Source organism: Microcebus murinus, chromosome 23 (assembly GCF_040939455.1).
Source record: "Microcebus murinus isolate Inina chromosome 23, M.murinus_Inina_mat1.0, whole genome shotgun sequence".
In the NCBI taxonomy this organism is placed as follows: domain Eukaryota; kingdom Metazoa; phylum Chordata; class Mammalia; order Primates; family Cheirogaleidae; genus Microcebus; species Microcebus murinus.
In genome coordinates, this window is record NC_134126.1 from 14,232,773 (window position 1) to 14,260,024 (window position 27,252).

The window sequence follows — 27,252 nt, forward strand, 5'->3', positions numbered from 1 at the left end:
TTACATAAAACCATCCTTCATGGGAGAATTTTGAACCCAGAAAACAGACTGAACTGTCCTTGGCATTATTACCACATCATGGCAAAAAGTAAGCCTCTTGTTTAAATGTAAAGGAAATGTTATTCAGGGAACCGCGTAAATAGGTAGGGGCAAAGTCTAGGTCGCTGGCTTTGTCACTTGTGTTTCCTCTAGGAACCCCCCAGAGGGTTCCAGTTCCTGTCACCTACCAGGGTGAAAATAAATTTTCTTTCAGGTCGTGTTTGTGCAAATACGTGTGTGTGGGTGGCAGGTGGAGCATCTGTTAGGTCGGGATGGCCTGGAGGGTGACTCAGAATCACCCCCAAACCTGTGCGGACCCTAAGGAAATACCTCCTTGGAGAGGGAGTTCTGTCGCCGGTGGTTCTCAGGAGACGGGGACGGGTCGGAGCGAGCGGCCGGGCTCGGCTGGCACCGGCCGGTGTGGGCGCCGCGCCCGGCCTGCCCGACCCCTGCCCCGCGCCCCGCGGGTCCCGCTCGCTCGGCGCTGCGCCCCCCACGCCCCGGCCGGAGCCGCGCCCGGTCCGCGCCGCCCGACGCCCCGGCCGGCCGGCCTCGCGCCCCCGCGCGCGCTCCGGGCGGGCCCTGCGGGCGGGCGCAGCGCGGGAAAAGCAGCCAACGGCTGCAGCGGGCCGCCAGCGCGCCACGGCGATGGCGTCGGGGTTCAGGGCCACCGTGCCTGCCGACGCGGTCCGGACCGCCAGCCCCGGCAGGGGAGGCGAGAAGGTCGTCTACGCGTACCCCGGGGACACGGTGGCGGCGGCGGCGCTGAAGAGCCCCGCGTCGCGGGTGCGGTCGGTGGTGGCCTCGCCGCGCCCCGTGAAGGGCAAGGCGGCGCGGCGGCGGCTCCAGCCCCTGCGGGACCCCGGGGCCGAGGGCCCGGGGGAGGCGGCCGAGCCGGAGGAAGAGGGGCCGCTGCCCCCAGTGCCCGAGGAGGAGGAGGCGCAGCCCCTGCCCCACGTCTGCGTGTCCCCCATGAGGGGCATGTGGCGGGACGAGAAGGTGGCGCTGTACTGCGACGTGGTGCTGCAGGGCTGCAAGGTAGGAGGAGGGGAGAGGGACGGCGGGCCGGGGCCAGCCCGGGCCTGCGACAGGCGCCGCGGTGGAGCCCGTCTGCCTCTCAGGGGGACGGGTACAAAGGGCGCAAAGAGAAGCCGCCTTTCAAACAAGCAAACTGAGTCAACATTTTGAGAGCTTTCGCCTCATTAGCGGTACCCAGGTCCTATCCTAGAGGAGTTAAGATTAGACCCGATAAAGTGTTTTCTGAGAGCTCCTAAAAGATGAAGCTCTGTAGGGCTTTATGATTGCCCAGGCACGCATCCTAGTATTTTTAGTTAAAAATTTGTGCCCAAGCATAAGGGTAAGATTACTTAGCCTTGACTTTTACACTAGAATGTGGTTCCCAGAAGGCAGTCTAGGATGTGGCATGATGTTTTGTATTAAAAATACCTATTAGCACTGAATAAAGCAAATATTGCATGTTTCTAACCTATTTTTTTTTTAAGTTATAACAGAAGAATTTATCTAAAAGGATATTCATTCATTACAGTGATATTTATAAACAAAATAAAAACTAGAAACTAAATTTCCAACAGGGGCAGTGAAAGATTTATTATAGTGGCTTCATATGGTAGAAAACCATGCAGCTGTAAAAATCATGTTTTCAAGAACTGTAGATTTGCTTATAGCTATAATTAAGTTTAAAAAAGGAATCCCCGGAGACAAAACAAAACATGATCCATATGTATGGATAAATATATGCATAGAAAAAAATACTGGAAGGAAATACTGGAAGGAACCAAAATTTCAACAATGGTTATGTCTGGCTGCCAGGATTGGGGGGGGATTTTTGTTTTCTTTATATTTTCTGTATATTAATATTTCCTCAAGGTTTACCATATTTTATAATCAGAAGTCAATTTTATTTTTAAAAACACCATCTTGGCCAGGCATGGTGGCTCACACCTGTAATCCCAGCACTTTGGGAAGCTGAGCTGGGAGGATCACTTGAGATTAGGAGTTTAGGAGCAGGCTGGGCAACATAGTGAGACCCCATGTCTACAAAAAGTAAAATGAAAAACTACGCAGGCATGGTGGTGTGCTCCTGCAGACCCATCTACTCTGGAGGCTGATACAGGAGGATAGTTTGAGTGCAGCGATTTGAGGTTACAGTGAGCTATGGTCCCATCACTGCACTCCACCCTGGGTGGCAGAGACAGAGTGAGACTGTGTGTAAAAACAAAAACAAAACAACAAAAAACCCACCATATCTATAAAACTAGGACCAACCTACATTTGATATTGAGGACTGGAGAAAACCAGGTCTGTCATAGGCAATGGGAAAATGTTTATATAATTATTATGTCATTAATCAGACGTATGTAATGACTGAGATTCATAATAGCTAGATTATCATTAAGAGGTAGCTGAATTTAAACTCAAAAATCAAAGGGGCAAATATTTATTGAATGCTTAATATTCTCATTTGTTTTATAGGACAGAGTGTGATTTAAAATTTTTATGAACCAAATATGTTTTAAATAGGTCATTACATCTTTAAAGTTCAGAAAACAATAACTACCTATTTTTTAATATAGTAATTACTTTGTTTTTAATTTGTATAATTATATTTCTTCCTCTCAGTAGACTAATAAATTACTTGAAGACATAAATAAGTAGATGTCTCATCTCTGAATAACTCTATCTAGTGAATAGATCTCTTTAAGTTTATTTTAATTTTTTAATGTTTATCATGTTTTTCCATTAAATATAGTTTTAGTTAAAATCTATAATTTTCCAGGTTTTCCATTATTTAAGGCCATATTGGTTCCATTTTAAAATAGAAATCAGGCCGGGCGCTGTGGCTCACGCCTGTAATCCTAGCTCTTGGGAGGCCGAGGCGGGCGGATTGCTCAAGGTCAGGAGTTCAAAACCAGCCTGAGCAAGAGCGAGACCCCGTCTCTACTATAAAAAACAGAAAGAAATTAATTGGCCAACTGATATATATATATAAAAAATTAGCCGGGCATAGTGGCACATGCCTGTAGTCCCAGCTACTCGGGAGGCTGAGGCAGAAGGATCACTGGAGCCCAGGAGTTTGAGGTTGCTGTGAGCTAGGCTGACGCCACGGCACTCACTCTAGCCTGGACAACAAAGTGAGACTCTGTCTCATAAAAAAAAATAAATAAATAAAAAATAAAATAAAATAGAAATCAAGGCCGGGCGCGGTGGCTCACGCCTGTAATCCCAGCACTTTGGGAGGCCGAGGCGGGCGGATTGCTCAAGGTCAGGAGTTCGAAACCAGCCTGAGCGAGACCCCGTCTCTACCAAAAATAGAAAGATATTAATTGACCAACTAAAAATATATATACAAAAAATTGGCCGGGCATGGTGGCACATGCCTGTAGTCCCAGCTACTCGGGAGGCTGAGGCAGAAGGATCGCTTGAGCCCAGGAGTTTGAGGTTGCTGTGAGCGAGGCTGACGCCATGGCACTCACTCTAGCCTGGGCAACAGAGTGAGACTCTGTCTCAAAAAAAAATAAATAAAAATAAAATAGAAATCAGTAAAAATAATTATAAATGTATAATTTCACATATTCATACATATACATTTTTTTTCTTCTGTTAGGCAGAAGATGCTGATGAGGCTATGAGTAAATACCTATCAGAAAAATTAAAGTTGAAAGACAAATGGTTTGGAGTCTGGAAGACTAATCCCGAATTATTCTTTGTGAAATATGATGAAGCTTCTATACCTTTTGTTGGTATACTGGTTGAGGTAAATAAATTTTATTTGATCTTTGTTCTTTTTGAATGAAATTATTAGTTTTTTTAAAGACTGAAATATGGCCTTGAGGCCGCAGGTTCCTCACCCCTCTCTGAAAATGAAGATGGAGCTGAGAAGGAAGAACTGCTTGAAAGGCTGTTTAAGAAACAGAGGCTTCCGGAAAGATGGAGTAGACATACTTTTCCATATTCCTCTCATTAAGTGCAGCTAAACACCCCGCGTTATGTATATAAAACAAACATAAGACAATTTGGAAAGATGGATAGAAGGCAGATTAATTAGGGACCTCATGACCCAAGGACAAGGTAGTAAGTTTCTTGGGCTTTCTTTTTGCTTCATATATCCTAGACTGGGTACTAGAGGAGCTAACCTCTAGTTAATCTAGTTAACCTGGAAACACCAACAGGTGTAGACCGAAAAAAAAAAAAAGCAGAGGCAGATAGGAGGAAAATTAGTGATCTTGAAGATAGAAAAATAGAAATTATCAAATCTGAAAACCAGAGAGAAAATAGACTGAAAAAAAATGAACAGCAGGGACATGTTGGACTATAGCAAAAGACATGACATTCATGTCTTCAGAGTCTCCAAAGGAGATAAGAAAGCAAATGGGGCTGAAAAAAAGTCAAAGAAGTAATGGCTGAAAATTTCCCAATTTTGGCAAAAGATATAAACCTACACATGTAGAAAGCCAACTTGAAAAGCATGGCTAAGGGTGGGTGTACCCCAGTGAGGAAAAGGGAATTAAGGGAAAGTTTAGTGGTAGTGAATGTTGGGATCCTCTATCTTCTGCCCCAACTCTGCTTCTAGAACACAGGCAGCTAAGGCATATCCCTCCAGGAATAAGATTTGGAAGACTTTCGTATGATCGGATGAAAAGAAAAGACCTAATGATACTGAAATGGAGTTCCCATGGAAAGAGCCCGGGCAGATCATCCTACAGTGAAGCCCATGTTTCACCCATATACACAGAACTTCCCAAATCACCTTTTTGGTGCTCTACTCTTATATATAAGGAGACATATGTGGGTCAACAGATATTAGGGGAAACTCTACTATCAAAACAGTGGTCAAAACCATTATAAAAGAAGACATTTGGAAGGAACAGAGATAATGGGGAGATGAAAAAAATATACACAAATATACTTAAAAATCTATTAATAGTCTCAGAAGGAAAAGATAAAGCATCCACAAAACAAGAACTGGAACCTATATTATGGGAGCATTCCAAGAAACAGAGAACTTTTGGAAATTAAAAATATGATAGCAGAAATGAAAAACTAAATAGCAGGATTAGAAGCATTGAAAGATAATGTTGAGTAAATCTTCCAAAAGTAGAGCTAAAGAACTAAGAAATGGAAAGGAAAAAAGAAAGAACTAGGGGATCTTGTCTAATATCTAAATAAATGCTGGGGGTGAGAGGAGAAAGGGAGAGAGGGAGAGGAGGAGGAAGAGGACAGGGAGACAGAGGGGCAGGGGCTGGGGAGGAGTTGGTGGCAAGAACAGCAGCAGAAGGCAAATTGTCAGATTGTGAAAGTTAACCAGAACCACAGAACACGAGTATCTAGACTGGAAAAGGCCCACTTAGTGAAATTTTAGACTACTAGGGCCGAAGAGAAAGTTCAGGAACATTCCAGAGATAGAAAAAAAGAAGATTCATGTAAAGAATCAAGAGGCAGAATAGCATCAGACTTCTCAATGGTAATTCTTTTTTTTCTTTCTTTTTTTGAAACAGAGTCTCACTCTGTTGCTGGGACTAGAGTGCCGTGGCGTCAGCCTAGCTCACAGCAACCTCAACCTCCTGGGCTCAAGCAATCCTCCTGCCTCAGCCTCCCGAGTAGCTGGGACTACAGACATGCGCTACCATGCCTGGCTAATTTTTTCTACATATTTTTAGTAGTCCAGCTAATTTCTTTCTATTTTTAGTAGAGACGGGGTCTCGCTCTTGCTCAGGCTGGTTTCAAACTCCTGACCTTGAGCGATCCTCCTGCCTCGGCCTCCCAGAGTGCTAGGATTACAGGCGAGAGCCACCACGCCGGGCAGGCCTCAATGGTAATTCTTAATTTTAAAAGGCTATGAAAATATCTTTTCAAAAAGTTCAGAGAAAGCAATACCTTACCCTAGAATTCTATACCCAGTCATACTGTAAGTTAAGAGTAGAAAAAAAGACATTTTCAAATATGTAAGGTGTCAAAACTTGTGTCCAATGCACCCTTTCTCAGTAAGTTAATGGATGTCGTCTGCGGTCAGGGGACTTAATCAAGACATATGAAGATATCAGATCCAAAATGCAGAGAAACCACCATAAGAGAAAAGCAAAAGGAATTCCCAGGATGATGGCGATGAGCTAACAGCTATGTATGTAGTAGGCCCAGAGAGCGACTTCAGATTGGAACTAGTCAGAGAACTCCGAAAGGAGTACTTCAAGACAAATAAAACGAATATTTTATTTCAAACACAATTTATTGTGTTTGTACTTATCACAAGGAGATTTTCACAATTTAAGGAATTTGGGGTTAAATGAAGGAAAATCACTTAGAAAATTGAGCAAGTGAAAAACAGTGTAATTATTGGCTCCTGGGAAAATGAAATTTGTGCAGGAAAAGAAAGTGTAACCAGCTTATGCTATATGGCTCACCTGTGAGTGACATTTTCAAACATATTAAGGTAAATGCTGAATACTAAGATTTAACTATGTTGGGGAGTGGAGGGCCAGGAGAGTGTGAATTTATGTGATAAAGAAGAGGAAAGGCCGGGCATGGTGGCTCACGCCTGTAATCCTACCACTCTGGGAGGCAGAGGCAGGCGGATTGCTCAAGGTGAGGAGTTCGAGACCAGCTTGAGCAAGAGCGAGACCCCATCTCTACTAAAAATAGAAAGAAATTAATTGGCCAACTAAAAATATATAGAAAAAAGTAGCCGGGCATGGTGGCACGTGCGTGTAGTTCCAGCTACTCGGGAGGCTGAGGCAGGAGGGCCACTTGAGCCCAGGAGTTTGAGGTTGCTGTGAGCTAGGCTGACGCCAAGGCACTCTAGTCCCAGCAACAGAGTGAGACTCTGTTTCAAAAATAAATAAATAACGTGGGCGATACAGAATTCCTTCCATGAAACTTAAGAAATTATGTGTTTAAGAAGTGGGATTTGAAAAACTGTTGATATTTTATTTAACATTTGATCTATAATTACTCTATATGTTGATTGTTAAGAGAAGTCATAAAAAATTTAAAAGAAGGCCGGGCGCGGTGGCTCACGCCTGTAATCCTAGCACTTTGGGAGGCAGATTGCTCAAGATCAGGAGTTCAAAACCAGCCTGAGCGAGACCCCGTTTCTACCAAAAATAGAAAGAAATTAATTGGCCAACTAAAAATATATATACAAAAAATTAGCCAGGCATGGTGGCGCATGCCTGTAGTCCCAGCTACTCGGGAGGCTGAGGCAGTAGGATTGCTGAGCCCAGGAGTTTGAGGTTGCTGTGAGCTAGGCTGACGCCACGGCACTCACTCTAGCCTGGGCAACAAAGTGAGACTCTGTCTCAAAAAAAAAAAAAAAAAAAAATTTAAAAGAAGAAATCTTATAATTAGCTCATATCTAAGAAAGAAATCCTTGTGGTTTACTTACATTTATAATTACATAAATGTAATTATAATTACAAATTTATAATTATAAATGTCTCATAATATTTATCTTAGGTAACTTGTGAACCAAGCCAAAACTCATCATCTTGTTTCAAAGTTACCGTTTCTGTTGCTGAGCCCTTTTCTTCCAACATTGCAAATATTCCAAGAGATTTGGTTGATGAGATACTGGAGGAACTGGAGCACAGTGTGCCTCTCTTGGAAGTGTATCCCGTCGAGGGACAGGATGCTGATATACGTGATATTGCTCTGGCCTTGGAAGCTGTAAGGTATGAGGGCTCTTTTACCTCTGAAAATTAAAATAATCATATTCAAAAGTTAATGTGTAAGTTTTGCTCACAGAAGCACTTTATCAATATTTATTAATTTAATTTTTACTCACTGCTGGATTAAGTTTGTTCATTTTAAAGTAACATATTTGTCTCGGTTGTAGGAGGCATGTTAAAAAAACACAAAACACCATATTATACTTGAAACTCTTTTAGTTGCATAATTGCAGAATTATTGTATCTAGGTAATGAAAAAATTGTCATTTTTTAACCTTGTATTTTATAAAAATTGAATAAAACAAATTCTAGAAATAAATAGCTTAACTTCTGTTCACACTTAAGCATCTTAAATATATTAGAATTCATTTTTCACATTTAAGGGCATTACAAATACCAGATATCATCATCCACATTATGATTGCTTCTTATAAGTTAATACAATTTGAGGGAAGCTATCCATAAACAAGATACAGAATATATTATAGCATGTTTTTTGTTTTTCTAATGCTTCTTCCCCTCCCAACGAATTTGGTTATCTTTTACATATTATTTCTTTGTTGAACAGAATCATAACCAAGATCTATGAAATTTAGAGCCTGGATTTTACAATTCCATTTCCAGAAACATTATCTTCTTATTGGCAGTAACCTAAAATAGAATCCAGATCATCTCATATTTAAAGTTTTACCTTTTATTTTTGTTCACTGGAAGGTCATTTAAAAATATGACCTTAAGAATTAAGATTCATGTAGAGAATTACGACATCAGAATATCTTTTTAATTCAAAACATAGTAGTGGCTGGTTTTGATTACTATCACCTTAATTTGTTTTATTGTAGGTTTTTTTATGACTTTCTTTGGAGAGACTGGGATGATGAAGAAAGTTGTGAGAATTATACTGCTCTTATTGAAGAAAGAATTAATTTGTAAGTATAATTTAGAAAAGTACTCAGCATGTTATAAAAGGTAATCATTATAATTGTATTGATACTTTTCAGGTGGTGTGAAATACAGGATGGAACAATACCGGGTCCTATTGCACAACGTTTTAAAAAAACTTTGGAGAAGTATAAAAGCAAGCGTGTCGAGCTCATTGAGTATCAGAGCAATATTAAAGAAGATCCGTCTGCAGCGGAGGCTGTTGAATGCTGGAAAAAATACTACGAGATAGTAATGCTCTGTGGATTGCTGAAAATGTGGGAAGATTTACGCCTCCGGTAATTGCTCTGTTTTAAATAGAAACAAAGGGTTATGTGGTCATTCTTTTATTCTTTTTACATAGCACTTGTCATAAATGTTGCTTTGATTAAAGTGGATTTATAAAATCAGATGTCTAACTTTTGAGGTAAGTGCAAGGCACAATTATCAATATTAGAGAATTATTTTATATTAGCTGAATTCACCAAAATCTTTTTTTTTTTTTTACAAAAAATCTCAATCCAGTCCTTTCCTTTCATCTTTGCCTTTTTTTGATTGTAGCCAAAGCATAAGAAAGGAGGTGGATCTCCTCTACTTACAATATGTGAATGAAATAAGAGAAACTAGTTTCTGCTTGACTAGTTTGGCTACCTTATAATTTCAGCCTTCCTAACCAACATTAGTTGATAAGTTGTTTTTGATGATCAATAAAACCATGTAGATTTAACCAGCATCCTTCTCTAGAACACTTAAAAATGTATTAGAATATTTTTACATGACTATGCAGTGAAGAAAGTATGTATTTCTTTGTTTTATATATGAGGAAAGAGGAATTCTTGCTAATGGTCCCAAAATTGATTGATTGAAAATTGTACATGGAGCCAAAAGACTTCTGACTATTTCATACTAAGTTGTTTAATCATTGTCTTGGTTCTACCTTTACTTATTCTTTGCCCTTAGGAATTCTGAGCCAGTTTTTACTTGTCTAACGATTTATGCTAGCATCATTGTTTTCTTTTTGTATTTTCCTCCAAATTTGACATATATTTTTGATTACTCAGAATCTCATTCTAGTAACTATTCTTGATGTTTCATTATTATTGGGATTCCTATGGTAAACCTTAACATTACTATGGGAAACCAATATAGATAAGAGTTTTAAAATCTACTTATTTAGAAACCCACAAATTCAACACAAGTTGAATTTGAATGCAAATGATCATCACTAGACCTTAGATTCTTTTATTTTACTTATTTATTTTGAGACAGTCTTACTCTGTCACCTAGGCTAAAGTGTAGTGGTGTCATCATAGCTCACTGCAACCTCAAACTCCTGGGCTCGAGCGATCCTCCTGCCTCAGCCTCCCAAGTAGCTGGGATTACAAGTTTGTGCCACCATGCCTGGCTAATATTTTCTATTTTTAGTGAAGATGGGGTCTCGCTTTTGCTCAGGCTGGTCTTGAACTCCTGAGCTCGAGGGATCCTCCAGCCTCAGCCACCCAGAGTGCCAGGATTACAGGCATGAACCACTGTGCCTGGCCTAGACTTTAGATTCTAATGACATAGAGCAGCGATGCCCAACCTTTTTGGCACCAAGGACCATTTTCATGGAAGACAGTTTTTCCATGGATGGGGGGGGGGCAGGAGGGGCAGGGAGTGATATCAGGATGATTCAAGTGCATTACTTGTGCTTTGTGTGTACACATAAATTGCACTTATTGTGCACTTTATTTCTATTATTATTACATTAGAATATATAATGAAATAATTATACAACTCACCATAGGTTGGGGATCCCTGACATAGAGCAACACAGAGTTCTCTCATCCTAAAAGTTATAATTTTAGTTCTCATAAAGGAGTGCAGGATTAAAAAAAAAAAAAGAAAGAAAAAATAATGAAATTTAAATTTAAAAATTTTTTTAAAATAAAAATAAATTTTAAAAAAGGTTATAATTATGGAGAGTTTAGTTCCAGAAATAGTGGAATGAGTTGATTGGTCAAACTCTTCTACCAGATAGATAATAATTATAAAACCTGGACAAAATATATTAAAAGTATCCAACTCTTTGAAAGCATTTTTATTTATTTATTTTTTAAAACGGGGTCTTGCTGTGTTGCCCAGGCTGGTCTTGAACTCCTGGGCTCAAGTGATTTTTCCCACCTCAGCCTCCCTAGTAGTTGGGATTACACATGCACACCACCGCACCTGGCTCTGAAAACACTTTATTTATTTATTTTTTTTTTAGACATTTTGGTTACAATGTATGAAAACACTTTAAAGTAACCCAAAATAGGCAGCAACCAGGAAAGTTAATTCTTAGAATTGATTTATTCTTGGAATGGGTAGGAAATGGAAAATTTTTGGCTTTTTGGTCTGAGGATGATCCCCAGTTCTCAGACCTCTGGCAGCACAAGATACAATCTTACTGTTTGAAGATGACAAAATCCTTAATGTATATATATCCAAGTGTCAAAATATTTGAGGCAAAAACTGATAGAAATTTAAGGAGAAATAGAAACATCCACTATTATAGTTGGAGATTTCATCAACCCTTTTTTCCAGTTATTGACAGATCAAGCAGGCATAAACTCAGTAAAGATATAGTTGATCTGATTGGCACTATCAATCACGTTGCTCTAATTGACATTTATAGAGTACTCCACTGAACAACAGCAGTGTAAACATTCTTCTCAAGCACACATAGAACATTCACCAAGAGAGACTGTATTCTGGGCCATAAAGCACATTTTAACAAATTTAAAAGAAGAGAATGTATATTCTCAAATGACAATGGAATAAAACTAGAAGTCAATAACAGAAAAACAGCTGTAAAATCCCCACATATTTGGATATGAAGCAATACTTCTAAATAACATATAGGTCAAAGAAGGAGTCTCAAGAAAAAATAAAAATGTAATTTGAATTTTAAAAACATCAAATTTGTAGAATGCAACAAAAACAGTGCTTAAAAGGAAATTAATAACTAACATTAAATGCATACATTAGAAAAGAAGAAAGATCTGAAATCAATAATGTTAGCTTCCACTTTAGGAAATTAAAGAACAATTTAAGTATAAAGCAAGCAGAAGAAAAGAAATAAAAATTAGAGGAGAGATCAGTAAAATTGAGAATAGGAAAACAATACAGAAAAATGGATGAACCCAAACTGGTTCTTTGAAAAAGTCTAGGCAGACCAACCAAGAAAAAAAGAAGACACAAATTAACAATGTGAATTAACAATTAGGATGAAAGAGGGACTATCACTACTGATTCCATGGAAATTAAAAGGAAAATAAAGGAATATTATGAATAACTCTATATCAATAAATTTTTTGAGCTTCCCTATAGCAGCAAATTTGATAATTTAGATAAATTAAACCAATTTCTTGAAAAACACAAACTACCAAAACTCACAAAAGAAGAAATAGAAAATCTGAATAGGTCTATATTTATTAACAATATTGAGTCAATAATTAACTTTCCCAAAAAGAAAATAGCAGGCCTAGATACTTTTGCTGGTGAATCTACCAAACATATAAGGAGGAAGTGGTGCCAATTCACAGTAATCTCTCCCAGAGAATGGAAGCAGAGGAATTACTTCCTAATTGATCCTATAAAACCAGCATTACTTTAAAACCAAAACCAGATAAACATTACAAGAAAGGAAAACTGCAGACCAATATTTCTCATGAACATAGATGCAAAAATGTTCAATGAAATATATACATATATATATATATATATATATATATATATATATATATATTTTTTTTTTTTTTTTTTTTTGAGACAGAGTCTCACTTTGTTGCCCAGGCTCCAGTGAGTGCTGTGGCATCAGCCTAGCTCACAGCAAACTCAATCTCCTGGGCTCAAGCGATGCTACTGCCTCAGCCTCCTGAGTAGCTGGGACTACAGGCATGTGCCACCATGCCCGGCTAGTTTTTTGTATATATATATTTTTAGTTTGTCAATTAATTTCTTTCTATTTTTAGTAGAGATGGGGTCTCACTCTTGCTCAGGCTGGTTTCAAACTCCTGACCTTGAGCAATCCTCCTTCCCACCTCGGCCTCCTAAAGTGCTAGGATTACAGCCATGAGCCAGTTCAATAAAATATCTTAACAAATTGAATCAATCAAATTATAAGAAGAATTATGCAACATGATCAAGAGGGATTTACTGTAGTTATGCAAGGTCAGTTCAACATTTGAAAATACATTACTATGATTCTCCCGATCAGTAAGTTAATGAAGAAAAATCATAGGATCATATAGGTTAATTCTGAAAAAACATTTGATCACCTCTAACACCCATTCTCAGTATAATAAGAATAGAGGAGAACTTCCTCAACTTGATAAAGAATAGCTATAAAAACCACAAGTAGCATCACACTTAATGAGAAATTAGACGTTTTCCCCTAAGTCTGAAATAAAGCAAGAATATCTTCTCTTATCACTCTTATTCAGCATTATACTGGAAGTCCTAAAAGACAAAAAAAAAAAAAAAGAAAAAAGACAAAAAAAAAAGAAGAAAGAAAGGAAGGAAGGAAGGAAGGAAGGAAGGAAGGAAGGAAGGAAGGAAGGAAGAAAGAAAGAAAGAAAGAAAGAAAGAAAGAAAGAAAGAAAGAAAGAAAGAAAGAAAGAAAGAAAGAAAGAAAAGGTATACAGATTGGGAAAGAAGAAATAAAACTGTCTTTGTTTGCAGATGACATGATTGTCTATGTAGGAAATTTCAAAGAATCAAAAACAAAACAAAACTCCTAAAACTAATAAGTGAGTATAGCAAGTTCACAGGATCCAAGGTTAATATTCAAAAGTCAGTTGCTTCCTTATATAGCACCAATGAATAATTTATTTGAAATTTTTTTTAAAAATTGATGGTAGAACCAAAAATATTAAATACTTAGGTATATATCTAACAAAATATTTATAGGATCTTTATGCAGAAAACTACACCACTCTGATGACAATAAATGGGGAGATATTCCATGTTCATGGATTGGAAGACTCAATATTAAGATGTCAGTTCTTCCCAACTTGATCTGCAGATCCAGTGCAATCCCAGTTAAAATTTCAGCAAGATATTTTGTAGATATTGATAAACTATTTCTAAAATTATTATGGAAAGGCAAAAAATCTAGAATAGTCAAAAAACTGGTACAACTCATACAACTGCATTTTAAGACTTAGTATAAAGCTATAGTAATCAAGAAAGTATGGTATGGGTTACCTTGTGTTTGGCAATGAGTTTTTAGATACAACAACAAAAGTACTGTATGACGTGTGAGAGAAAAAATTGGTAATTTTTTCCTAGACTTTGTTAAAATTAAAAACTGCTCTGCAAAAGACACTATTAAGAGAATGAAAAGACAAGCCACAGATCAGGAGGAAATGTTTGCAAAACACATAAAAGGCTTGTATCTAAAATATACAAAGATCTCATAAAACTCAAGCATAATAATAAACAAACCAGTTAACGATGGGCAAAAGATCTGAATAGACACCTCACCAAAGAAGATATATGGATGGCAAATAAGCATATAAAGAGATTCAATATCATTTGTCATTAGGAAACTGCAAATGAAGACAAGAATGAAATTCTATTACATACCTATGAGAAATGACCAAAATTAAAAAAAAAAAACTGATAATACCAATTGCTGGTGAGGATATTAAGCAACAGGAATTCTCATTCATTGTTGGAACATAAAATGGTACCACCTCTTTGGAAAATTGTTTGGCAGTTTCTTACAAATCTAAACTTAGTTTAACTACAGAACCCAGCAATTGTACTCCTAATTGGTATTTAGCCAACTAATTTGAAAACTTATGTTCACATAAAAACCTACACAGAAATTAAAAAAAGGATTATAAAGGAATACTATAAACAATTCATGCCAACAGATTATATAGCCTATATAAAATGGGCAAATGACTAGAAAGACACAGTCTACCAAAATTGATTCAAGCAGAAACATAAATTTTGAATGAATCTGTAACAAGTAAGTAGATTGGATTAGCAAATAAAAAAACTACTCACAAAGAAAATCCAAAGACTAGATGTCTTCACCAGTTAGTTCTAACAAATGTTTAAAGAATTCACACCAGTTCTTCAAAAACTCTTCTAGAATATAGAGGGGAACACTTCCCCAACTCATTCTGAGATCAGTAATACTTTGATACCCAAATCAAAGACATCACAAGAAAAGAAAACTACAGACTAATATCCCTAATGAATGTAGATGAAAAATGATCAACAAAATACTAACAAACTGAGTCTAATAACATATAAAAAGGATCAGATACTATGACCAAGTGGAATTTATCCCAGGAATGCAAGGTTGGTTTAACATATTTTCATATGTTATATATCAGTGAATGTATCAATGAATATATCAATGAATGTAATACATGATGTTGGTAGAATAGAAAACAAAAGCTGCATGATCATCTCAATAGACACAGAAAAAACATTTAACAGTTTAATACCTTTTCATGATAAAAACTCAAAAAATTTGGAATAGAAGGGATTTTCCTCAACCTGTTTTAGACCATCTATGAAAACCAACACCTAGAATCATCATTCTTTGCAGTGAAAGAATGGATGTTTTCCTTCTACAATCAGTAACAAGATAAGGATGTCTATTCTTGACACTTCTATTCAAATTGTAGTGGAGTTTCTAGTCAGGGCAACTAGGCAAGAAAAGGAAATAAAAGGCATCCAGATCAAAAAGGAAGAAATAAAATTATCTCTATTCACAGATGACGTGATCTTGTTTGCAGAAAATCCTATAATGAAATACTACTCAGCAATATAAAGAGCAAATTACTGATATGCACAATAACATGGATGGATCTCAAAAATAGGCTGTGTGAAAAAATCCAGACACAACGGAGTGCACAGTGTATTATTCCACTTTAAAATTCCATTTAAAAATTCCAAGAAAGGTAGGGGACAACAGGAACTCTCATTCATTGCTCATGGAAGGTAGTATGGTACAAGTCCCTTTGGAAGACGGTTTGGAAGTTTCTTACACAACTAAACATATTCTTACCATATGATCCAGCAGTCATGTTCCTTACCCATATGAGTTTGAAACTTATGTCCACACACAAAAAAACCCTGCACATGAATGTTTATAGCACCTTTATTCATAATTTCTAAAACTTGGAAGCAATCAAAATGTTTGTTAGTAGGTGAACATATAAATAAACTGTGGTACATCCAGACAATAGAATGTTATCCAGCACTAAAAGACCTATCAAGCCATGGAAAGATATGGAAGAAATTTAAATGCATATTATAATACTAAGGGAAATAAACCAATCTGAAAAGGCAACATACTGTTTGACTCCAACTATATCACATTCTGGAAAAAGCAAAACTATGGAGGCAGTAAAGAGATCAGTGGTGGTCACGGATTAGGGGAGAGGGAGGGACGAGTCGGCAGTACACAGAGGAATTTTAGGGCAGCGAAACTACTCTGTATGATGCTGTAATGGGGGATACATGACACGACACATTTTTCTAAGCCCCTAGAACGGACGACACTAAGAGTCAACCCTAATGTAACCTATGGACTTTGGGTGATCATGATCGGATGTATTGGAAAGTTGGGGTGGCTGAGGCAGTGCTTGTAGTGAGTCGCATGCAGATTTCCATGTGCAATCCATTTAAAAGGAAAAGATCTCAGAGTTTAAGAGTTTAAACACATAGTCGTCTAAAAGATCTTAATCATTATATTGCTCTCAAGTTGCTCATTGCTCTCAGGGAGCTTATAATGATGTGTTAATGTAGGTTCCTCAGTTATGACCAATGCACCACTCTCGTGCCAGATGTTGATAGTGGAGAGGGTTACGTGTGTGAGAACAAGGGCTATGGGAACTCTCTGTACCCTTTGCTCAATTTTGCTATGAATCTAAAACTGTTCTAAAAAATAAAGTCTATTAAAAAAAAATTCCAAGAAAGGGAAATCTACAATGACAGAAAGCAGGTCAGTGTTTACCTGGGAGTGAGTGTGGAGGATTGACTGCAAAGCTGCCTGAGGTGGGTTATCAGTGTCATGGAAATTTCCTGTATCTTCTTTATTGTGATTGAGTTAATAGAGTATTTACACTTGTGAAACCTCATGGAATAGTTCACTTAAAATGAGTCCCTTTTATGTAAATTATACCTAGATATGATTTTTTTTTTTTTTTTTTTTGAGACAGAGTCTCTCTTTGTTGCCCAGGCTAGAGTGAGTGCCATGGCGTCAGCCTAGCTCACAGCAACCTCAAACTCCTGGGCTCAAGCGATCCTCCTGCCTCAGCCTCCCGAGTAGCTGGGACTACAGGCATGTAGACCAGGCACCATGCCCGGCTGATTTTTTCTATATATATTAGTTGGCCAATTAATTTTGGTATCGAACTCCTGACCTTCAGCAATCCGCCCGCCTCAGCCTCCCAGAGTGCTAGGATTACAGGTGTGAGCCACCGCACCCGGCTTAGCCTAGATATGATTTTTTTAAAACTAGGAGAGCATTATAAACTACTATTTGTTTAGGATGCTTTACTCTTGGAGCAGCTAGTTATCTGGTATATGGCAAAAGAAAAAAAATATGAGTGGTTCTCTGTTTCTCAAGATCAAAACCACTTGCTTAAATACGTATAAAAATATTGAGTAGGTTTGATTTTGAAACATTTAATGAGATTTTAGAGGACACTGCTAATATGCTCAACTTCAAATTTTAGTAACTTGCATGGAAAATTGTTAGATCAGTTTCCTGAAACCTTAAACTTCACAAACTATTTGATAATCGGGATATAGCTCAAAGATACTGGTATTAAAGCTGCATCCCCTTAGCATCAAGCAATAATCAGAGTGCTTCAAAGAACCCAAAAGATTATGCCTAAGGAGATTGCTGGGAAATCTATATCTGCTGGAAAAGGAGTGTTCCTTTTGGCTGATAGTAGTGATAAAAGCCAACAATTATACTGAAATTTTTTTTCTCTGACTTTCTTTTGGAGACACTTATGATTAAGAGACAAGAAACAGGAAGCATAAAGAAAAACAGAAAGAAGAGAAAGAATGGAATTAATTAGAAGTGCTGAATAGCAAACAATATAAAAACAACTGAGAGAGAAGCTAGAATAGTTCTGGGAGGCCAATAGCTAGCTATTTTATGGAGAACTGTATTCTTTGGAACAAAACAATGTTATTAATAATTGAAATCATATCTAACATTGGGCATGTCTTCAAACATTCATCTGCCTCACTATCACAGACATAACCCAATTCTGCCTTATGTGAGTCTGCAACACAGTGAACTGTGAAAGTACAATCAGGAAATTTTTCCATTGTCTTGGAAGGGTGAGGTGGCTGAGGCAATGGCTGTAGTGGGTGCATGCAGATTTCCATGGGTACAATCCATTGAAATGAAAAGATTTTAGAGTTTAAGGGTTATCTAAAAGCTATCTAAAAGATCTAATAATTATATTGCTCTCAAGTTGCTCATTGCTCTCAATGAGGTTACAATTAACGAAACCAATTTCTCAAAGATGCTTAGTACCAAGCTTTTAATTTAGTAAGAAAGGATAGGTTGAGTCTTTTTCATGTTAATTTAATCACAACTAAATGTTTTCAACTATAGAGTTCATGGACCTTTCTTTCCAAGAATTCTGAGGCGTAGGAAAGGAAAAAGAGACTTTGGAAAGACCATAACACATATTGTAGCGAAAGTGATGACTACTGAAATGGTAAGAAATATACTCTGTTCTTATTTGTTCACTTCAGTTTTACATGCATATAATCAGAAAAGAGTCTCCCTGAAGACAGAAACCTTGTCTGATTCATTAATGCCTTAGAAGTGCTGAATAGCAAATAATATAAAAACAACTGAGAGAAAAACTAGAATAGTTCTGGAAGGCTAATCCAGCTATTTTATGGAGACCCATATACTTTGAAACAAAACAATGTGTTATTAATAACTGAAATAGTATCTAAAATTAGGCTTGTATATTTGAGGACATGCCTTAAACATACAATAGGTACTAAGTAAATTAATATTGACAACTATTTACTGAGTGCTAACCTTGTTGCAGGATACTATGGTGAGGGTGAGACTCATGTGAGACAGACTGCATTTAGGGGAGATAAAGGGTTAAACAAGACCCACAGTCCTGCTGCTTCATACATTTGACAAATTTCAAGTACGGTGGAGATATGGGCAAGTAAATAGGCAATTACAGTTACAACACAGAATGATAAATGCTATGACAGGCATATGTATAGGGTGCATGTAGGATGGGTACATAGACAGAATTAGGAATCAGGCAATTCCGGCTAAAAGAAGTAACTCAGCTGAAACCTAAAGGATGAATATAAATTTAGCCAGCCCCAAAGCAAAAAATGTTCTAAGCCAAAGAGTAAATGTTTCTATCTCATTTGACCTCTCAGTAGCATTCACAGCTCTTTCATTGAAATATTTTGCTTTCCTTGATTGATGTCAGTGTACTTTACTTTTTTTCATTCTCTCTAGTTCCTTTTTTCCCCTCATGACCTCAAAATGCCTGGTGCTGGTCTTTTCTCTGTACTACATTATCCCTAAGCCATTAGCTAATCTTCTCCCATAACTTTGGCCCTCATCTAATCTGACTGGCGCCCTTAAAGGAAAGGAAGTTTGAACTCACAAAGAGAAGCTGGGGCACATTTGCACAGATGATGACCATGTGGGGAGGCAGCAAGAGGCCAGCCACCTGCAAGCTGCGAGAGGCCTCAGAAGAACCCAAACCTGCAGACACCTTGATCTTGGACTTCTGGACTCCAGAACTATGAGAAAATAAATTCCTGTTGTCTAAGCCACCCAGTCAGTGGTATTTCGTTATGGCAGCCCTAGCAAACCAATACGGGGAAAAGTTTTCAGTCTTTCACCATTGAGTATGATGTTAGTTGTGAATTTTTCATAAACTGCCTTTATCGTGTTGAGGAAGTTCCCCTTCTATTCCTAGTCTTCTGAGTGTTTTTGTCATGAAAAAGTATTGTATTTTCTCAAATACTTTTGTTTTGCATCAATTGAAATGATCATGAAGTTTTTTTCCCCCTTTGCTCTATTAATGTGGTGTATTACATTGATTGATTTTGTATATTAAATCACCCTTGCATTCCTTGGATAAATTTCACTTCATCATGGTGTATACTCATTTAATATGCTATTTGATTTGGTTTGCTAGAATTTATTTTTGCATTTATATTCTTAAGAAATATTGGTCTGCAGTTTTCTTCTGGTGTCTGTGTAGCTTTGTTATCAGAGAATGCTGGCCAGGCGTGGTGGCTCATGCCAGTAAACCTAGCACTCTGGGAAGCCAAGGCAGGAGGATGGCTTGAGCTCAGGAGTTCAAGACCAGCCTGAGCAAGAGCGAGACAGTCTCTACTGAAAAATAGAAAAAATTAGCAAGGCGTGGTGGCGAGTGCCTATAGTCCTAGCTACTTGGGAGACTCAGGCAGGAGGATCCCTTGAGCCCAGGAGTTGGTGTGAGCTAGGCTGATGCCACAGCCCTGTAGCCCGGGCAACAGAGTGAGACTCTGTCTCAAAAAAAAAAGAGAGAATGCTGGCCTCATAGAATGAGTTAGGAAGTGTTCTCATATTTTTTGGAAGAATTTGAGAAAGATTGGTGTCAATTATTTTTTAAATGTTTGGTAGATTTACCAATGAAGCTCAGGTCCCGGAAGGTTTGCTAGAAGGTTTTTAATTACTGATTCAATCTCTGTACTTGTTATAGGTCTGTTCAGATTTTCTATTTCTTCTTGAGTCAGTTTTGGTAATTTATGTGTTTCTAGGAATTTGTATATTTAATCTTTGTTGGTGTGAAATCAGTGTATTTGTTGGTGAATAATTGTTCATAGGTATAGGTATATAATTATAGTATTATCATAGTATATGATTATAAATCATTTTTATTTATTTAAGTTCAGTAGTAATGTCCCTACTTTCATTTCTAATGTTAGTTATTTGAGTCTTCTCTCTTTTTTCTTAGTCAGTTTATCTAAAGTTTTGTCAGTTTTGTTGTTCAAAAAAATCTACTTTTGACTTCATATTATTTCTGCTTTCTATTTCACTGATGTCTTCCCTAATCTTTATTACTTCCTTTCTTCTGGCTTCAGGTTTAGTTTGCTCTTCTTTTTTCTAGTTTCTTAAGATGTAAAGTTAGATTGTTGATTTCAGATCTTATGATATGCAGGCATTTACTGCTATAAATTTCCATCTGAGCTCTGCTTCTGGTGCATCCAATAATGTTTTCATTTTAATTCATCTCAAAGTATTTTCTAATTTTCCTTATGATTTTGTCTTTGACTCATTGATTGTTTAAGAGTATGTTGTTTAATTTTTACATATTCCTGAATTTTCCAGTCTTCTTTCTGTTATTGATTTCTTCTTTAATTCCACTCTGATTAGAGAAGATATATTTCTTGAGATTTGTTTTGTGGCCTAATATACGGTGTATCTTGGAGAATGCTCCATATACATTCCAGAAGCAGGTGTATTATTTGTGGGTGGGGTCTATATATGTGTGTTTGGTCTGGTTGGATTATTGTGTTGTTCAAGTCCCCTATTTCCTTATTGATCTTTTGTCTAGAAGTTCTAGTCATTATTGACGTATGGTATAGAATTCTCCAACTATTATAGAACCATTTCTTCCTTCAATTCATCACTATTCATGTATTTTGGGGCCTTGTTTGGTAAGTATATGTTTATTGTTATATCTTCTTGATGAATTAACTCTTTTGTCAACATATATCTTTCTTTGTCTCTAGCAACAATTTTTTTATTAAAGTCTATTTTGTCTAGTATTAGTATAGCTATGCTTGCTCTCTTTCTGTTGCTATTTATAGAAAATATCTTTTTCTATCCTTTCATGATTAACCTATTTGTGTCTTGGATCTAAAATGAGTCTTTTGTAACATCATATCATTGGATTATTTTTCTTTATTCTTTCTACTAGTCTTTATCTTTTAGTCGGTGATCTTAATCCATTTACATTTACTGATAAGGAAGAACTACCATTTTGCTATTTGTTTTCTCTGTGTCATATCTTTTTTTGTTATTCACTTCCTTCAATACTGCCTTCTTTTGTGTTTGATAATTTTTTTCTAGTGTACCCTTTTGATTCACTCCTTTTTTGTGTATATTTTCAGTTATATTTTGGTAGTTGCCAAGGCAATTATAATTTATATCCTAAATTAATAACAATCTATCTTGAATTTATATGAACTTAGCTTTAATAGCATATAGCTCCATTTCCCCCTTTATGTTATTGTCATAAATTACATTTTTATACATTACCCATTAATGTGGATTTATAATTATTATTTATGCATTGTTCTTTTAAGTTACGTAGGAAACAAAAAGAGAAGTTACAAAACAAGAATATAGTAATACTGGTTTTATCTTTACCCATTTAGTACCTTTATCAGAATTCTTCAAATGGCTTAGAGTTACTCTCTATTGTCCATTTCATTGCAGTCTGAAGGACTCTCTTTAGCCTTTCTTGTAAGGTAGGTCCAGATTTTGTTTATCTGGGAATGTCAATTTCTTCATTTTTACAAGAATAGTTTTGCTGGATATAGAACTTGTGATTGACAGTTATTTCCTTTTAGCACTTTAAGTATACCATCCCAATGCTTTCTGGCTTCCATGGTTTCTGATGAGAAATCAGTTGTTAATCTTATTAAAGATCACTTATACTTAATGAATTGCTTCTCTCTTGCTGCTTTTAAGATTTTCTTTGTTTTGTCTTTCAATTGTTTGATCTTAATGTAGCTTTGTGTTTATCCTACTTAGAGCTCACGAGCTTCTTGGACATGTAGATTCATGTCTTTCATGAAATTTGAGAAGTTTCCAGCCATTATTTTTTCAAATATTTTTTCTGTCCTTTTCTCTTTCCTGACCTTCTGAGACTCCCTTAATAGGTATATTGGTATTCTTGATGGGAGTATTGCACTGATCCCTTTGGCTGTATAAATTTTTCTTCATGCATGGCTTTTTTTTTTTCCCCTGCTTTTCAGACTGGGTAGTTTCTATTGTCCTATCAACAATATTGCTGATTTTTTCTTCTGCCTGCTCATATCTGCTGTTGAACCTCTCTAGTGAATTTTTAAATTTCAGCTGTTAATACTTTTCAGCTACAGAATTTCTATCTGGTTCCTTTTGGCCTCTTTGTGGATATTCTCTGTTTATTCATACATTGTTCTCTTGGTTGCCTCTAGTTTTGTCCATGGTTTCCTATACCTCTTTGAGCAAATTCAAGACAATTGATTTAAAGTCTTTGTCAGGTAAGTCCAAAGTCTTATCTGGGCTTCCTTAGGGATAGCTTCTGTCAATTTTTATTTTTCCTGTGAATGGGTCATAGTTCCCCATTTCTTTATATGCCTTGTAATTTTTTGTTGAAAATTGGACATTTTGGATATTATAATATGGTAAGTTGGCCAGGCGCGGTGGCTCACACCTGTAATCCTAGCACTCTGGGAGGCCGAGGTGGGTGGATTGCTTGAGGTCAGGAGTTTGAAACCAGCCTGAGCAAGAGCAAGATCCCATCTCTACTATAAATAGAAAGAAATTAATTGGCCAACTAATATATATAGAAAAAATTAGCCGGGCATGGTGGTGCATGCCTGTAGTCCCAGCTACTCGGGAGGCTGAGGCCGGAGGATCACTTGCGGCCAGGAGTTTGAGGTTGCTGTGAGAGAGGCTGACGCCATGGCACTCATTCTAGCCTGGGCAACAAAGTGAGACTCTGTCTGAAAAAATAATAATGATAATATAGTAAGTCTAGAAATTGGATTCTACCCCATCCCCAGTGTTTATATTATTTATTGAGGACTTCAGCTATCTGTTTAATGACCTTTCCAAACTACTTTTGCAAAAGCTGTATTCCTTTTTTTGGTGGCAGCTGAAGTCTCTGTTATGTTATCTCAGCAGTTACCTGACAGAGAGAGAGTTCCTTAAATGCCTACAGCTAAAAAGAAAAATAAAACTCTCCTAGTCGTTGAAGATTGTCTCTGAGCTGAGGCACTCCTTCAAAGCTAAGCTGGGCTGCCTAAAACTGCCTTATCTTTCACCCAAAGATCAGGGCCCAAAGATCAGCCATCAGTGCAAGCATAGAGTCTTCTCAGGTTTCTTTTGAGCATGCATCCAGCCCTGGGCTTGTGCATTTCACTGCACAGTCCCCACTATATGAGGTAGTTCTTACAAGCCCTATTCCTCCAAGAAACTTCCTCCTTAACCTCCTATTTTGAGGGCTTTTGTGTTGCCTCTTGCCCCATGCAGCTATGGGGCAAAAGCAAAACCACTCTAACCTGAGGGGTGAAACAAAGGTCAGCTTCTTTGCCAGTCCTTCAGAGAACTCCCAGACATGTCAGTATGTCAACCACAATATTTTAAGTAAAAGCTCATATCATATCCTCCCCAACCCCTGCCGGCACCAGTGAGCTACACTAGGAGTGTGGGTGGCCATCCCCACTGCGGCCGCAGGTCTGGGGAGTGGCGGTGGTGGGCAGGTAAGCAAAACCTACCCCAATGCTTTCTAACTGAATTTTAGTGCTTCATTAAGAACTCCCTTCATTGTTGTGTTTGATTAGATTCCAGAGTTCCAAAAAGTTGATTCTGTCAGTTTTTGCCAACTTAATATTTGCTTCAATGAAAGAGCCAATTCTTACAGGTCTCTACTCCACCATTTCTGTGACATTGCCTCTTCCTCGTCTCTTTAACCTCTCCTCTCTATTCTCTCCTTTCTAAATATATTGAGACATGCTCAATTGTGTTCTCTCTTAAATGACAAAACTATGTCTACCCTAAACGCTACGTTTCTATTTCTTTCCTTGCTGAGCAAAACTGCTTGAAATGTTTGTCTGCACCTATCTCCACTTCTTTCACATTCAAACCTGTACTCACTGTGGTCTGGCTTCTGCCTCCAGGATACCACGGAAAATGCTACTATGGTCGTGTAGAACCTCCCCCTGGCCAAATGCGGTAGAACAACTCAGAGATTACCATCTTTTTTATTTTTTTAATTGTTTTTTTTATTTTAATAGATTTAGGAGGTATAAGCGTTTTTTGTTACATGGATGAATCTCACACTGTTTACTACAGTGTCCCTCAGTATAAATGCAGGATTGGGTCCAAGACCACTCGCATATACCTGTATCCACACATACTCAAGTCCTGCGGTTGGCCCTGTGGAACCTGTGTATAGAAGACGTTTACCCTCCCTATACACAGATTTTACATTCGGTGAATATTGTATTTTGACCTATATTTGGTTGGGGAAAAAAAATCCACCAATAAGTGGATCCACACAGTTCAAACCCATGTAGTTCAAGGGTCAACTCTACTTCCTTCTTCCAGGACATCTCAGTCTCCTGATTTTCTTACCACTTCTTTGGCCATTCCTGTTTTCTTCTTTGTAAGATCTTGTGTTTCTGCCTGTTTTTTGAATCTTGTTCATCAGTGTTCTGTCCTAGTATGCAATCTTTCCCTCTTGACACATTCTTGTACCTAATCTCAACAATTCCTGTGCTTGAATTATCATATAAATAAATAACTCTGTGATCTCTATACTTAGTCAAGTCCTGTATTCTAGACCTTATATCCATAGTCTACTCAACTTCTCTATTTAGTGACTCCACTGGCGCCTCAAATTAACTGGCATCAAAATTAAACTCGTATCTTCCTCCATCACTTCTCTCATGTGTTTCTTGTCTCAGTGAATAAGAAAAATATAAATGAGAAGGGTTTCAGAGTTCTTCCAAATTATTTATTACTAGCAGTGATCCTTGTACAGTCTGTCTCCAAAGTATTTAGAATATGTAGTATATAATACCAGCACAAATGAATTTATAGGTTTGCTGATTTAGTAAGTATTATAAGAGTTTTACATATATGTGGAAAAAAGTGTCCACTCTCATGTATTAAATGAATGGAAATGAAAATGAGGCATAGTGATAATTTTTGTCGATTAAAGTGGCAAATGTTTTCAAAATTTTTTTAAAATCCCATGTTTATGAGTTTGCAGCAAAAAGAGCATTCTCAACCCAAGTTTCAATTAGTTAAACTTGTCTAAAGAGCAGTTTGGCAGTGTCCGAGAGGCTAAAAATGTTTATGCCTTTTGACTCAGTAATTCCCTGCTTAGCAATTTATCCTAAAGAAATAACTAGAGATATATGTACAAATTTATTTTTTGTAGCATTTTCATATGTTGAAAACTTGTAAACCATCTAAATAAGAGTAAGAAAATCATAATATAAGTTATGATACATCTATATGATACATTATTATGTAATCATTAAAAATCAGGCTTTGAAAAAATATTTAAAGATGTGGAAAAGGTGATGTAATGAAAAAATCAATATAATCCAAATTCAAAGCTAGGTACAGTATGTGGTATGATATATTAGAATATGAATAAATGAGTAGAGGCATGAGGAAAATACTGCAAGAAAATATCTATAAACATGTTTTATTTAGGGAAGAATTTACAATTAAATTTACAATTTAATTTTTTTCAGTTTTGTTATGATTTCTTTCATTTTCTATGTTTTTTATAACAAACAAGTACCACTTTTATAATAGGAAAAAAGACATATGAATGGCAATTTCCATTGGAATAAAAGAATAATAGGCATTTTTTTCAGAATATGCTTTTTAGTTTCCAAATTTTATATTTAAAGTCTTTTACTCTTCATTACACTAATAAGGAAATTCTCTCCCCTTTTCTACTCCCAATGCAAATTCTTGGTACTTTTTGTTTTTAGCTCTAGAATCTTAAATATACAAAATTTTGTTGATTTATCAAGATTTGAAGGTCACCCTGAGTTAAAGGAAGCAAAGTAGTACATAGGGAAGAGTATGAGGTCTGGCGTCAGACAGACCTGGATCTAAAGTTTGGCTTCGCTGCTCCTAACTCTGTGTCATTGAGCAATTCATTTAATCTTGCTTAACCTTATAGCAGGGATCATAGCACTTATCCCAAAGAACTGTTATGAAGCTTAGGGGGTAATATGTAAAGTTCAAAATATGACTTCTGGCACACAGGTTATATCCAGTGTTTAATAACTATAAAATTATTAGCAATTATAATAAAAATTTCATTTCATCACCTTAATTGATGGACTGATACTTTGAGCATTTAATAAACAAATACTGTATAGGTAAGTCTTTTGGGAAAAGCACTTGCCCAATAAGTAACATTAAAATGGCATGTTTCAGTTTCACCTATTGTTGAAGGTACCCTGTTTTATTTCTTCTTTTTAGGTAAAGGATTTATCTTCAGACACACTTCTCCAACAGCATGATGATCTGGATTTGGCTCTGGATAGTTGTTACAGTGGAGATACAGTAGTCATTTTTCCAGGAGAATATCAAGCTGCAAATCTTGCTTTATTGACCGATGACATCATTATAAAGGGTTAGCAGGGCATCTTTTGCAGATTTTTAATAACAATCTATACTGGACCAAATGTGCGTCATAAACATGCTTAATGGAATTGTTAGAACTTAGAATAGAGTTTGTCTCACAAAAATCTTTTATGTGTGGAGAAATATTAAGGACTTTCCAGGAAAAAAGAAAGAAAAATCTTT

At 37.0% G+C, this 27,252-nt stretch overlaps 1 protein-coding gene across 2 annotated transcripts in view; it reads left to right on the plus strand.

The window, feature by feature from the left end:
- The first annotated feature begins 618 nt into the window (after window positions 1-618).
- SHCBP1L (SHC binding and spindle associated 1 like) overlaps window positions 619-27,252 on the plus strand; it is a 34,619-nt gene continuing 7,985 nt past the window's right edge. For both annotated transcript variants that reach the window (XM_075997032.1, XM_020284428.2), the window contains exons 1-7: window positions 619-1,077; window positions 3,665-3,814; window positions 7,510-7,724; window positions 8,564-8,650; window positions 8,723-8,941; window positions 18,271-18,376; window positions 26,926-27,079. In XM_075997032.1, coding sequence (XP_075853147.1) covers window positions 688-1,077; window positions 3,665-3,814; window positions 7,510-7,724; window positions 8,564-8,650; window positions 8,723-8,941; window positions 18,271-18,376; window positions 26,926-27,079 — 1,321 coding nt within the window. In that variant the 5' untranslated portion in view covers window positions 619-687. The remainder of the gene's footprint in view (window positions 1,078-3,664; window positions 3,815-7,509; window positions 7,725-8,563; window positions 8,651-8,722; window positions 8,942-18,270; window positions 18,377-26,925; window positions 27,080-27,252) is intronic.